We start from the raw sequence: 13,963 nt of genomic DNA on the forward strand, positions 1-13,963 counted from the left end.
ATTTTGTATGTTTAATCTATGGGAAATTCTTTAAAAGATACATATGACGTCACAAAAAAAGAAATGGGTAGGCCTTTTATGCCATCGAGTCCGACTTTGGTCCGAATCGACTCCGAAGGGAGTCCGAGCTCGGCCTTGAATCGAGCTCCATTCATATGCAAATTATAATCACCGTGGAGCCGATTGCATATGTATTATGTATCGGTGTGGTGACTAAATTATAACATCCTCATTAGGTGTGTTTTCATTACCACCGGGCTTTACTGGAGAAAAAAAAAAACGCTTTACCGGAAATCTTGGCAGCACTGTATATATTGAATGTTCATAAATCAGCAGACACAAACAAAATTTAGAGTTGTCATATTTTTCGTTTTCTTGTAATTTTCTTGTATGTTTTACAAAGAGATACAAAAAACTAGCATAACTAGTTAAATACATTTTATCAATCCAAACGTAAGTTTTCACGTTTGTAAGCAAATTCTAAACAATATGAAAAAATTAGTTTGGTATCACAGAATTAAAACTGTTCAAAAAGTTAAAGGCTTGGCCACACCGGAGGGTACGCGGTAGCGGTGCGGGTAGCGGCAACGATATTTGTATTAAAAAAATTCCACACCCGAACGTTGATGTGTCAGTTTGGAATTTTTTCCATACAAATACCCGTACCGTTACCTGTACCTCTACCGCGTACCCTCCGGTGTGGCCAAGCCTTAAGACTTGACCACACCGAAGGGTACATGCGATAGCGGTACGGGTAGTTGTATGAAAAAATTCCACAACTGAACGTTGATATGCGTGCATGTACCCTTCGGTGTGGCCAAGCCTTTAAGCTTGGTTGTAATAAAAATCACATCTATTGAGTTGATTTTCTTATTTTAGACTTACCTTTCAATTGTCTTTTTTAAGGCGTTTTCAGAGTCTCTCTTTTAAACATTTACAAATGACCCAAACTGCACCAAAGTGTAAACTAAATAAAACAGCTTAGGTTTGCAATCAAATTGTTAGGTCCGTATTCTTCCAGCGATCATAAATGATTCTAAAGTTTTCGGAGTTATTTTTTCGTAGTTAGCAATCATTTGTCTACAAGTTCTGTGGCCTCTCATTATTTTAACTGGGTGAAAAGGTTTGAGAGCCCTATATTTTCATGAGTGCTGGGAGAATACAGTCTTAGTATTTATTAATTATCTACGATTGAATATTATAAACTTGTGTAATTATAAGAATAAAGAATGTAATAAAATAAAATAAGAATAAATTTGAAGAGGTAATCATGGTTTTTTGCGAAGAATCTTTTTGCCATTTATCCATTCATCTCCATCTTCATCACCTTCACGCTCACAATCTTCATAATAAACCGATGCCAAATTCCATTTGCCATTTTGTTTTTTTATTACAATTACAAGTCGCCTTCCAATATCTCCATTATATATTTCATAAACGATTCTCTTCTCACCAGAATCAACTGCCTCCTTATACTCTGGCAGAGTCTTCAATTTTACCATCATATCTTTAGCAAGTTTGAAATATTCATCGGGTTCAAATAGAATATTTTTAACAGCGATAAATTTGTGCTTGATGTAATGATAAACAGCAGCAATGACATTGACAAATGTCGGATCAATTTTATTTATCAATTCCGTAATCTTGTTTTGTAAGTTTTGAAATACTTCAATAATAACACAACTTTCTGATAAAATAATTTGTACAAGTTGTTGTAATCTTACATTCAAGTCAGTAGAAAGATCAGGATTATTAGATTCATTGTAAGCATCATTGCGCTGTTTTAGCTTCTCTGATACATAGGCCAAAATAAATTTGGCAATATTAAGAAAATTATGAGAATTTACATATTCGGTCTCGAATCTCGATAGCAAATCTTTTGCTATTTTCAAAATTTTCTTTATATCCATGTGTGCAGATTTTTTGACAATTGCAAAAAAGTCTTTGAATTCTTTTCTCTGAAAATCATTTAATCCTGTGAAAATAATGCATTCGTTGATAATAATTTCATCCAAATCTTCTTTTTCGAAAATTTCCAAAAGTAGTTGTTCCCATTTGGCTAAGATTTTCTTTTTCTGTTGATCCTTTTTGTTGTTGTTGTTGTTGTTATTGTTATTATTGTTGTTATTTGGATTTTTTTGTGGTGGTTGTCCACCGGAACTGGAACCATTAGCATTTGAGGATTGAGATTGACCTGATTTACCTGACTGACCACTGCTAGAACTCGAAGGTTTCGACGGCTCAGATGGTTGACCACCAGAACTTGAACCACTACCATTTGAGGATTGAGATTGACCTGATTTACCTGACTGACCGCTGCTAGAACTCGAAGGTTTCGACGGCTCAGATGGAAAAGTGGTTCCACAAGAAGATGGACCATCGTCAAATGAAATTTTATGACGGAAGGATTTAGACTCATCGATTAACCCACGTGAAGCAACATAAGCCGCTGAAGATTGCATCACAACCTCAGCTTGACTTATAGTGAGCTGTTTTACAATCGTTGTTGCCATTGCTTTACCGCCAGATTCAGATATAATTTTTGTTGCACAACTACCAAGAGAAGGGCCTGCCATTCCTCCAACCATGTCTGCACCAACAGTTAAAGCGGTCCGAGCCACCGAGCCGATGGGCACGTTTCCATTACAAATGTCTTCACCAATATCAGCTAGACCCGTAATGACACCGCGCGTCTCTCCGGTAACGATGCTTGTTACAGTGTCAAAACCTGCCCCAGCACCAGCAGCTCCAGCAAGCATACCTGCTGGACCGCCAACTGCACCTGCAGCACCTCCCGCTAAAACAGCAGTTGATCTACTAGCTTCATACATCGACTTTTTAGCACCTTTATAATCTCCAGCCAAAAAATGACATGCTCCTTTTACATGCCCAATGCCAGGTATAGAGTCCAAAATTCCACCTAACATTTTTAAAAACACTTTATGAAGACCACCAAGTATGCGAAACTGGTATGTCAGAAATCCCCTGACTATGATTTGTTTCCGCTTCGTCCGAGTCAGAAACGTCACGCCACTTGGAAATAATTTCGTCAAGAAGAGATATACTTTCTCGAATGTTCGAAGCGGCGAGTTCTTCTGATAACTTTGCTTTTGTTCCTTGTATTGGAAAATTTCCGTAGTCCTTACACAAAAATTCTAAGGCTGATCTCTTTCTTAGAACCGATGATTCTAGGGTTGTTCTGAACGAACAATAAGTGTTTTCAATGTTGATCTTTATTGGTCTGATAGCTTTCAATAAAAGAGAACCAACGACTTTTTGTTGTTCTTCTGTGAATTGTATTTTCTTTCTGCCAATATCAAATATAAGATCGAGTAAGTTTTCAATTTTTGCGTGACTTGGACGAGCTACTTCTGCACTACCGTAGTGTAAATTATTAAGATTATTCAATGATTGAATTAATTTCTCCACTTTTGACGACATTACAGAACTAAGAATAGCTGAAAGAAACAAAATACAAGTGTTTATTTAATTTAACTGATACTATGATTAAATATATCAGAAATAAAGTTATCCTTGCGAATCTGCGGTTATTTTCACTATGTGCAGTTTTTTTTATATAACTGAGCAATTCTATTTTTGATTTTATTCGCAAAAACAAAAAAAATTATTTAAAAAAAGTTCATGAGAGGGGTTGGGGTCAAAATTCTGCCGGGGTCAAAATTCTGCTTTCAAAATTCTGCTTTACAAAATTCTGCTTTCAAAATTCTGCTTTTCATAATTCTGTTTTTCAAAATTCTGCAAAAAATTCAAAAAAAAAGCGCGCGCTTTTTAACATTTTCCAAACCCTTTTTTAATTTTTTGCAAAATTCTGTAAAATCATCTTCTTGAAAAATTATTTGCTTATTTGATTACTTACTTTGAATAATTTGTCATTCTTTGAATGTATATTATTTTTTGTTTCATAAATGAATAAATTTGAAAATATTAAGAAAAGGTTTTTAATACTAAACATTTTCGAAAATAATTTAAATTTTTTTAATTTGTCAAATAAAGATGGATATTCAAAAATTTTAATAAGAAAAGGAATATCTTGTATCAAACAACATCGGTTCCAATAAGTTATAGATTTTATTTGAAAGAAAGTAAGTCTATGCATTTTAAAAAAATATTTGCGACACTTAAACAAAAAAATTTAGGAAAGTACCAATGTTGAATTACATTGATGAGGTGTATTTTTCTTTAGTCAGCGCATATGCTATAAAAAAAAACAGAATTGGCAGAATTTTTTTGTTCAAGTATAATGCTAGCAGAATTTTGAAAAGCAGAATTTTAAAAAGCAGAATTTTGGAAAGCAGAATAGAAAAAAAGAAGAATTTTGAAAAACAGAATTTTCGTTAAAAAAGCAGAATTTTGAAAAGCAGAATTTTGAAGCCAGAATTTTGACCCGATCCCATGAGAGCTTACAGCTGAAGATAAGTTGTTAACTGTGCTGCGCCTTCTTGCTTGTAAAAATATGAAAATTTGATGGAAAAGCTAGTCACAGCCCACAGACACATAAATTTGACATTTGGAAATTTGAATTTAAGACTTTCTAAATCCATTCAATATAAACATTGGATTTAATTTATACATATGTACTGAATTAATAAAATATGGGCAAACATTTTAACCCTCGCTCAAAGTGTTAATAAATCTTGTTCTTTTTTTGGTCGCAAATGCGAAACGTCATCCCTTTTTTATTCCTCTTTCTGGTAGGTTTTCGCTGCTCCGACTCAGGTCCGCCTTCGGCTCCGTTTTCTCGGAATGGAGATTTTCACCACACCAATACATATGCAATCGACTTCGCGGTGATTATAATTTCCATACTAATTTGAGCCGCCTTCGGACCAGTTTCTGATCCGAAGTCGGACTCAGCTCCGCCTCAGGCGGAGCGGATTCGGACCGAGGTCGGACCTGTTTGCTTGAAGGGTGGCCTATTGAAATTAGCTGCGTTCCTTTGGAAATATTTATCTACTTTTTAGTACTTAAAGCTGATTTGAACTACTTTTTCAGTATAGCAAAGTAGATCAAAGTAGTTTTAAGTACTAAAAAGTAGATAAATATTTCCAAAGGAACGCAGCTATTGCTGTTGCTTTTGACTTTGACAAACGAAACGTCATAAACATATTACGCCATCTTGTATATGGAAACGCTAATAGGTTTGTTCCAGACTTTTTGTGCACTAAATTCGGCAGTCTGTCAAATTAATGAGAGTTGGGAGAGAATTCTCTCAGAAGGAAATAAAACTACGAAAGACTGCCAAAAAGTCTGGAACAAGTTGAACACCATTATACAACACACTTTCATATTTTATGCTTAATTCGATGAACATAAACACTTTTTAATGCAAAAAACACGTAAACGCGATTCAATTTAAAAATCACTACAATTTGATTTGTTTTCTTCTTTATTTATTTGTTTGACATACGTCAACTTTTCATTTGACAGAACACATATTTCTGCCGGAAGAAATTCTTTGGGCTAAATTTGCCAGGGAGGGGAAATTTTTTACTCTCTCATGAGCGCTCTCTTCTACACAATTTTTGAAGTTGGGAACAGACTCTGACCAAAAATAACCAAATATTAGGTGTGTTTTTTATTACCACCGGTCTTAACTGGACAAAAAAAACGCAGTCGGGGCTAATCAATTTACATGTTAAATGCAACAACACTTTAGCCCCTTGGGCTTAGTTGTTTAGCCCGGAGAATTCTCTGGGCTTAACTTTTTCAACAGATTTAAATCTGTGCTACCAAATTAACTTGTTCGTAAATTGTTTAGAATTTGTTTAAAAACATCAAAACTGATGTTCGGAATGACAATTATTATTTTAAATATTTATTTAATAGTTAGTTAAACTTTTTTGTTTTCAAAAACACACAAGAAACCCCAAAAGCGAAAAATATGACAACTTTATATTTTTTTTGTCAGCTGATTTCGGAACATTTAGTATGCATTGCTGCCAATATTTCTCGCTAAGCCCCGAGGAGTATTTTTTAACCAGTTAAGCCCGGTGGTAATAAAAAACACACCTATTACTAAATTCGGCAGTTGCAAACTGAGTGTGGAACGGACCTAATGATACTACCTTCTCTCATTATACCATGCATCATACCGATGCACTGCATAAATGCAAGAAATCATAACCCTAGAATTAGTTTGCCGGCAATACGTTTGCAATGACATAAATATATGACAACCCAATTCTAGGCCGGCAAAATGTCAGATATAAAAGAGTCACCTTATATTGGTTCATAAATGTTAAATGTATACATATGTATTTACACCGAATAAGTTAATAGATATTTTCATACCTTGCTCAAATTAATTGAACATTATCCAAATTGAAATTGTTTTGTATAAAAATATATTCACTTAATTCTCTTTGACTTTGAACTTGACGAGCCGATAGGTTTGAACTGAATGAAATAGAACTCAGTCGGAGTATTTATGTTAAGTTCACTCTCGGTCTCGATTACGACGCCGACGCCACAAATACTTTGATGAAGAAGTTTGCATTTGCCCAGTCAAGAGTCAAATAATACTGTTCATTTCCAAAGAAATACTTGCAGATAAGATGCGTACAGCGGTTATCTTCTGCATTTTGTTTAAGTTTTTTGTGCATATTGGAATAGAGATAGCATAGCTATCAGTGATATCAATATTTTTGCAGATTTGCAGTGTCTGCTCTTTTTGGGGAATTCCCACTTTCAAGGGATATTATTTCAGTTAAAAAGTTGATGGAAGAGGGCAAAAAGAAAATATTCTCTTTCTCAGAAGAAAATTTTGCGAATATAAAAATATGGGGAAGCTTATACTCAACAGTGAGACACATTTAAAGTCAAAATTTTAATAGTTATTCAGACTATTACAAAAATTGTGTTTTTTATTACAACCGGTCTTAACTGGACAAAAAAAACGCAGTCTGGGCTAAGCAATTAACATGTTTAATACAACAACACCTTAGCCCCTTGGGCTTAGTTGTTTAGCCCGGAGATTTCTCTGGGCTTAACTTTTTGAAGAGTTTTAAATCTGTGCTACCAAACTAATTTTTTCATAAATTGTTTAGAATTTGTTTGAAAACGTGAAAACTCACGTTTGGAAGGACAAAATGTATTAAAATAGTTTTGCTAGCATACATTTTTGTATCTCTTTGTAAAACATACATGAAAAATACAAGAAAATGACGAAAGCGAAAAATATGACAATTCTAAATTTTTGTTGTGTCTGCTGTTTTCGGAACATTCAATATACAGTGCTGCCAAGATTTCAAGTTAAGCCCCGAGGCGTTTTTTTTGTCCAGTTAAGACCGGTGGTAATAAAAAACACACCTTATATCATTAGGTCTTAACTGGACAAAAAAAACGCCTCGGGGCTTAACCTGAAATCTTGGCAGCACTGTATATTGAATGTTCCGAAAACAGCAGACACAACAAAAATTTAGAGTTGTCATATTTTTCGCTTTAGTCATTTTCTTGTATTTTTCATGTATGTTTTACAAAGAGATACAAAAATGTATGCTAGCAAAACTATTTTAATACAATTTGTCCTTCCAAACGTGAGTTTTCACGTTTTTTAACAAATTCTAAACAATTTATGAAAAAATTAGTTTGGTAGCACAGATTTAAAACTCTTAAAAAAGTTAAGCCCAGAGAAATCTCCGGGCTAAACAACTAAGCCCAAGGGGCTAAGGTGTTGTTGTATTAAACATGTTAATTGCTTAGCCCAGACTGCGTTTTTTTTGTCCAGTTAAGACCGGTTGTAATAAAAAACACACCTATTAACGGCTTATGAGAGTTTCATGATTTGAAATTCATTTTGTTTATTCATGCTGACTGAAGAATTCATTGGAAAAAAAGTTATGTTTTGTATAGATTTTTAACGGTCTTTTGAGTTTAGAAACCATTAAAGCCCAACTACAATAGGCATGAACTTATGTCAAGATAGCATGAGCGAGTAAGAAGTACTCCTTACGCGTACACACACAAGAATTATGCAAAAACATGATGAAATAACTAATGTGGTGACATATAAATAAAAACGTGTGTTCATTTATGGTTACTCCTAGTGTTTGTGACAGCCTATTTTCCAAAACTGCAAATGACTGGTTTGAATTTATGCTCAAGGCCCAACTATAATAGTCGGAAGGGTGCGTACCCCGACTAACAATTTTGCTTCTATAAAACCTTACAGGTGCTATCGTTGCTTCTGTAAAGCTTTAGAGAAGCAAAATACTTTGTAGAGACGTTGACGTACGAAAATTCCCAAATGCATGCAAACCGGATGTCACAGCCATAATAGCGGATTGCTCGGTTTCGTTCAGTTTTGTTTTCGGACGTAAACTCACTTTCCTTTCTCAATTTGCGTCCGCAAATTTGACATTTCTTAAAAAAGAAAAAACTTTTAATGAAAGTTAAGTGAATTCATTTTTGTGTTTCACAAAACATTTATAAGTTTTGTTATTTTATCAAATAAAATTATAAATGGATTATAAAATTAAAATAGAAGAAATAATTGAATTTTTAAAAACAAAACAAGATGGTTATAAACAAAATATGAAACTCTCATAAGCCGTTAATATCATTGTGATAGTCTGAATAACTATTAAAATTTTGACTTTAAAGAAAAAATGTGTCTCACTGTTGAGTAAGCTTCCTCATATTTTTATATTCGCAAAATTTTCTACTGAGAAAGAGAATATTTTCTTTTTGCCCTCTTCCATCAACTTTTTAACTGAAATAATATCCCTTGAAAGTGGGAATTCCCCAAAAAGAGCAGACACTGCAAATCTGCAAAAATATTGATGGTTATGTTTTTATAAATTCAATTAGTTCTTCCATTTTAAGAAAATCAAAAGGAACGTTATTTGAATTTTTGAATCATAAGTTGTTTTTTATTACCACCGGTCTTAACTGGACAAAAAAACACAGTCGGGGCTAAGCTATTTACCTGTTAAATACAACAACACTTTAGCCCCTTGGGCTTAGTTGTTTAGCCCAGAGAATTCTCTGGACTTAATTTTTTCAGATTTAAATCTGTGCTACCAAATCAACTTGTTCGTAAATTGTTTAAAATTTGTTTAAAAACATCAAAATTAATGTTTGAAATGACAATTATTATTTTAAATATTTATTTAATAGTAAGTTAACCTCTTTTTTTCAAAAACACACAAGAAAACCCAAAAGCGAAAAATATAACAACCTTATATTTTTTTTGTGTCAGCTGATTTCGGAACATTTAACATGCAGTGCTACCAATTTTTCTCGCTAAGCCCCGAGGCGTTTTTTTTGCCCGGTGGTAATAAAAAACACACCTATTGTGCCAAATGCCAATATCAGTGATGCCACATAGCAAGTACTTTGTATTTTTGTTGAAACTTGGCATTGAATTTAAAAATTGAGATGCAGCTCTGCGCTGCATGCAGATTTTTCTCAGATTTTTTCAGTGTTATTTTATTTTGCAGCAGGGAAAAAACTGGCTTTGATCATTATGCGTCTTCTTGTAACAGCTAGCAGACTTAAGAAATAAAATTTGCTGCTGTAAAAGTGATTAAATGTAGATGTGCCCTTAGCTAAAAAAAAAACAATTACCTAAATAATTGACTCATGTAGAACTTCATTAATATTTTCAATACTAACGGTTATTCGAGACTCGAACTGCAATAAAACTAAATTTTTGTAAAACGGTATCAAAAAAAAAAGCGTCTCATTTCATTCATCTCTCAACTCACTTGCATTTGGTTGGATATCGCATTTTGCTAAAAACCGGTTTGTCTACCTCGTTTGATTATCGTAATTTTCATTAAATAACAAATAATTTCTATTGAAATCTAATAAAATTATATAAAATGAGTGAAATTTGCATTTTATGTGGCAAAACTGCTGCCCTAATGTGCCAAAGATGTATGGAAACATACTGCTCGACTAATTGCCAAATTCTCGACTGGAGAGCCCACAAAAAAATATGTTTTCACATTCCGTAAGTTTGTATTTATTTATTATGTAGTAGTAGATAATATTTATTAACTTAATTTAAATGTATAATCGGACAATTCTTACAAGTGTAAAATGCTGAATGAAATAAAATTAATTTCCATGGAATTTCGAACCGTTATGAACATTGATATGGCAATAGGAGCATTTTCGCTTGAATCTTTGATTGATTGATTGATTGATTGATTGATATTTGGGGTGTAAGATGCACTGCGACCTATAAGATCTATTGTACCCCCCTTTTAAGTTATATGAGTTAGTTGCTCATTTTATAGCTCCTCCTCTTACCTAATTCCATTCAGGAACTTTAGTATTTGGGGTATTTACAAAGAGTGTTATTTATCCTCTTCGACTTGGTCGCTACCCATCAGCCCTATTCTGCTATCCATCGGGGTGAAAAATCGCTAAATATTCACCAATTACCATTCTGCTATTCATCGGGGGGAATCCAAACTCACGTCGGTAATATCGGTAATGTTGTTCAGTATTCCACTAATCACGTGAATGAACTTGCTCCATACATTTGCAATCCGCATAAAAAATGTTGCGGATCTGTCACTTTTGTTTGTAAAAATAAATTCACCATAGTTTAAATTAAGCAAAATGCCACTTTTCATAAATTTTTAATTATTTCTTAACATTTAATCGGCTGCTTTTATTTTTTCTATGCAAATAAACACAAACAAAAAATTTTTTTTCCTTTCAATTTACTTCGTCGCCATTTTTTTTTTAATTTGACGTTCACCTGGACGTCAAATTGAGGGATGATAATGCAGTTTACCCGATGGATAGCAGGATGGCAAGGTAGAGTTAAAGTGAACCGAATGTGTGAATCGGATCTGAGATTCACGGGAACAGCAGAATAGGGCTGCGTGTTTAAATCTTTGGTGTATTAGGTTAGGTTGAACGGGGTGATAATCCGACAAATCGAATCGTCGCACTCGGATCTCGATGGATCCATTGTGATACCCAGAGTTAGGGTGGGAAGGAATCTGGATGGGCAAGGGAAGGATTTATTGGGAGTTAGGTGTTGGGATTTGTATTTGTGTTTTGTGTCTTCCTGAACCATCCTGAAATTTGGATGAATTTCATAATGTTTTTTAGTGGCAAGGACGAGACGTCATCTAACTCATTAAAGAAGTAATTTTTTTTTAAATTAATTAATTAACGAGAGAGAACTCTCTTAGGCCCAATTTATTCACTCTCCATTATTTTTAAAGGCTCCATTAAAAATTATAAATCTGTCAAATCGCATACAAATTTTAAAATTTCCCTTTTTTAATGGCGACTTTTAATTTAATGGAGTGTGAATAAATTGGACCTTAATTTATTTAGCTAAATTTGTTAATAATAATTACAATAAATATTATAATAGGTATATAAAAATATAATATGTTATTTACAATGGCATTGGCAATTAAATATATTGTTTAACAAAACTTATTACTTCTTTTTTGAATTCAAACTAATTACTTAGTTGTTTAATAATAATAATAGAGTTTCTGGAACCATCTCGGCGTATGCCAAGAGTACCTATCTCTACATTGCATGAGATGAGCTCTGTTGTGTGCCCTAGATCCTAAAATACTCAGTATATGAGGTTAGAAACCCTTTTTGAACAAAACATAATGTACACTGTGTTCGAAAATGGAACTTTTTTTTCCGACAGAGGGCTCTCATATCTACTAAAGATAATTCGAGTACTTTGTATATAAAATCTATAGTACTATCATGAAGTGCAATTTTTTAGTTTGTTCGTTACCTGAGTGGTCGCGAGGGCGCTTAGATCGAATTAATAATGGGAGTAAGGAGATGAGATATACATTTCTGTTTGAAATTTGACATATTTTTTAGTTCGTGCGCTAGCTTACTTTTTTGGTGGCGCTGTTTTTTTTCATGATAGTACTATAGATTTTATATACAAAGTTCGAGTATGCTGAACACGATGGCGTTCTTAGTTTTTCTGGATTAGTTCAAATATTTTGAAATTTGAAATTTTGTGTGCACATGCCAAAACTGAGCATATAAAACACCATATATTTTCCAATTTTTTATTTTTTATCGATGAAAAATTATGGAAAATCTATTTTTTCACAAGTATTATTCGTAAAAGAAGTTATTTGAAAAAAAATCTGCCGAATGACATTTTAAATCATTATTTTATGGCAAAAAAACGTCGATTTTTCTTCAATTTTTCTAATATTTTTCGTATTACTTAAATTTAAATGCAGCACTCGGTGGCAACGATTTGATGTTGTATTTCAGGATAGAATATGGCTTTGTTTACAAATACGAATAGGCAATATCTAAAATATTGGTTAAGATTAAGAGTGAAAAAGTAGCAGTAAAACACTGTTTTTTTTTTTAATTTTTAAGTTTATAAAATAAAAAAATTACAAAAAGTTTAAATGCAATACATATGTAGGGGAAGTGGGGGCAAAACGCCCATGGGCTCAAGTAGCATAAAAACCCGCTTAAGAGAAACCCTCTTAAGAGAAAAACCCGCTTATCTGAAACACGTTTCTGATCTTTAAATATTTTCTTCAGTTAAACGGGGACTGTGACAAATATATTATGTGTTGTGTATGTAAGCTCATATAATGCAGATAAATAGTAATAGTAAATATGTTTTAATTTTAAAACAAATTGAAAGAAAAATGATTTTTTGAACTTAAACAAAAATTAAATAAAAATATTGATACCATGCATGATTTTTTAATTAAATATCTACATCTACATATGTATAATATTCCAGAGTACTAACACATACAAGGTGTGTACAAAAAAATGTTGAGTTTTCGCATACATTTGTACCTTTATAGTTAAAAAATGTAAGAAAAATTGAAGAAAAATCGACGTTTTTTTGCCAAAAAATAATGATTTAAATAGTTATTCGACAGATTTTTTTCAAATAACTTCTTTTAGGAATAAAACTTCCAAAAAAATAGATTTTCCATCATTTTTTTATCGATAAAAATCAAAAATTGGAAAATATATGGTGTTTTATACCCTCAGTTTTGGCATGTGCAAACAAAATTTCAAACGCAAAAATCTTTCTTATTTGACCTAATCCAGAAAAACTAAGAACGCCATAGTGTTCAGCATACTCGAATTATCTTTAGTAGACATAAGAGCCCTCTGTCGGTTTTTTGAACTATCACAGTGGTATTAGTCACAATTTTGTATATGAAGAATAAGCTTATTTTTGAAAACATTTATACTTAGCTCATTTTTTAATTCACTCGGAAGGCCATTAAATGAATTAAAACCCATGTACATTAATGAATCCTGAGTGCTGCTTCTGTTGCACCTATTTGGTCTTAAGTTTTCGCAAGTGCGCAAATTATATGGTTGCACATCTCCGACGTTGATAATATTACCTTGTAAATACTCAGGAACCATATTATTCTTAATTTTATAAATTAATACCATAGCACTATATTTTAGTCTTTGTTTAACACTCATCCATTTTTAACGCATCCAACATAACTCTTATAGGGGTATAAACATTCACTCTCAATATCACTCGCATTGCTTTATTCTGAAGTATTTGCAGCCTATTTACAATCTCTTGTTGACAAGCATATACAATACCGTTGCACAATAATTAAAATGGGGTAGCACAATAGTGTTATATAGCAGCAAAGTACTCTCAAACGTCAAGTCTCTTCTAACTCTTCTCAGGAAACCCAACTTTTTTTTGTAATTTTTGCACACACATGTATCTGCCATGCTCTTTAAAATTTAACTTTGAATCCAAAACAACTCCAAGATATTTAAAACTATCAACACATTCAATCCTCTCTCCATCCAAACACACATTTATTGGTTCAGTCAATTTAAATTTCATACATTTTGTCTTTTTCACTCCTTGAGTTTATGGATGAAATTATAGCATAGGTACGGTGACCATATTTCTGGAAGCCAAACCCGGGACGGATAAAAAATTAAAATTTTTTTAAATGAGTTTTCA

At 32.9% G+C, this 13,963-nt stretch overlaps 2 protein-coding genes across 2 annotated transcripts in view; one reads left to right on the forward strand and one right to left on the reverse strand.

Moving 5' to 3' along the window:
• Positions 1 to 1,173: 1,173 nt before the first annotated feature.
• Positions 1,174 to 6,524, reverse strand: LOC129914371 (anaphase-promoting complex subunit 6-like). Its single transcript, XM_055993585.1, has 2 exons — positions 6,313 to 6,524; positions 1,174 to 3,458 (listed from the first exon to the last, which is right to left on the reverse strand). Exon 2 carries the CDS (start codon positions 2,925 to 2,927, stop codon positions 1,269 to 1,271), a length of 1,659 nt encoding a protein of 552 aa, XP_055849560.1. The 5' UTR covers positions 2,928 to 3,458; positions 6,313 to 6,524; the 3' UTR covers positions 1,174 to 1,268.
• A 3,200-nt stretch (positions 6,525 to 9,724) lies between these two features.
• The window catches only part of LOC129914367 (uncharacterized), a 30,111-nt gene continuing 25,872 nt past the window's right edge, over positions 9,725 to 13,963 (forward strand). Inside the window, exon 1 of the mRNA XM_055993574.1 lies at positions 9,725 to 9,976. Within this exon, the coding sequence (XP_055849549.1) occupies positions 9,846 to 9,976 (131 nt within the window). The 5' untranslated portion in view covers positions 9,725 to 9,845. The remainder of the gene's footprint in view (positions 9,977 to 13,963) is intronic.

The sequence above is a fragment of the Episyrphus balteatus genome, chromosome 3 (genome assembly GCF_945859705.1).
Source record: "Episyrphus balteatus chromosome 3, idEpiBalt1.1, whole genome shotgun sequence".
NCBI classification, from domain to species: domain Eukaryota; kingdom Metazoa; phylum Arthropoda; class Insecta; order Diptera; family Syrphidae; genus Episyrphus; species Episyrphus balteatus.

Coding starts and splice junctions, on each gene's coding strand:
- LOC129914371 (XM_055993585.1), bottom strand. CDS start 2,927: ATGTTAGGTGGAATTTTGGACTCTATACCTGGCATTGGGCATGTAAAA.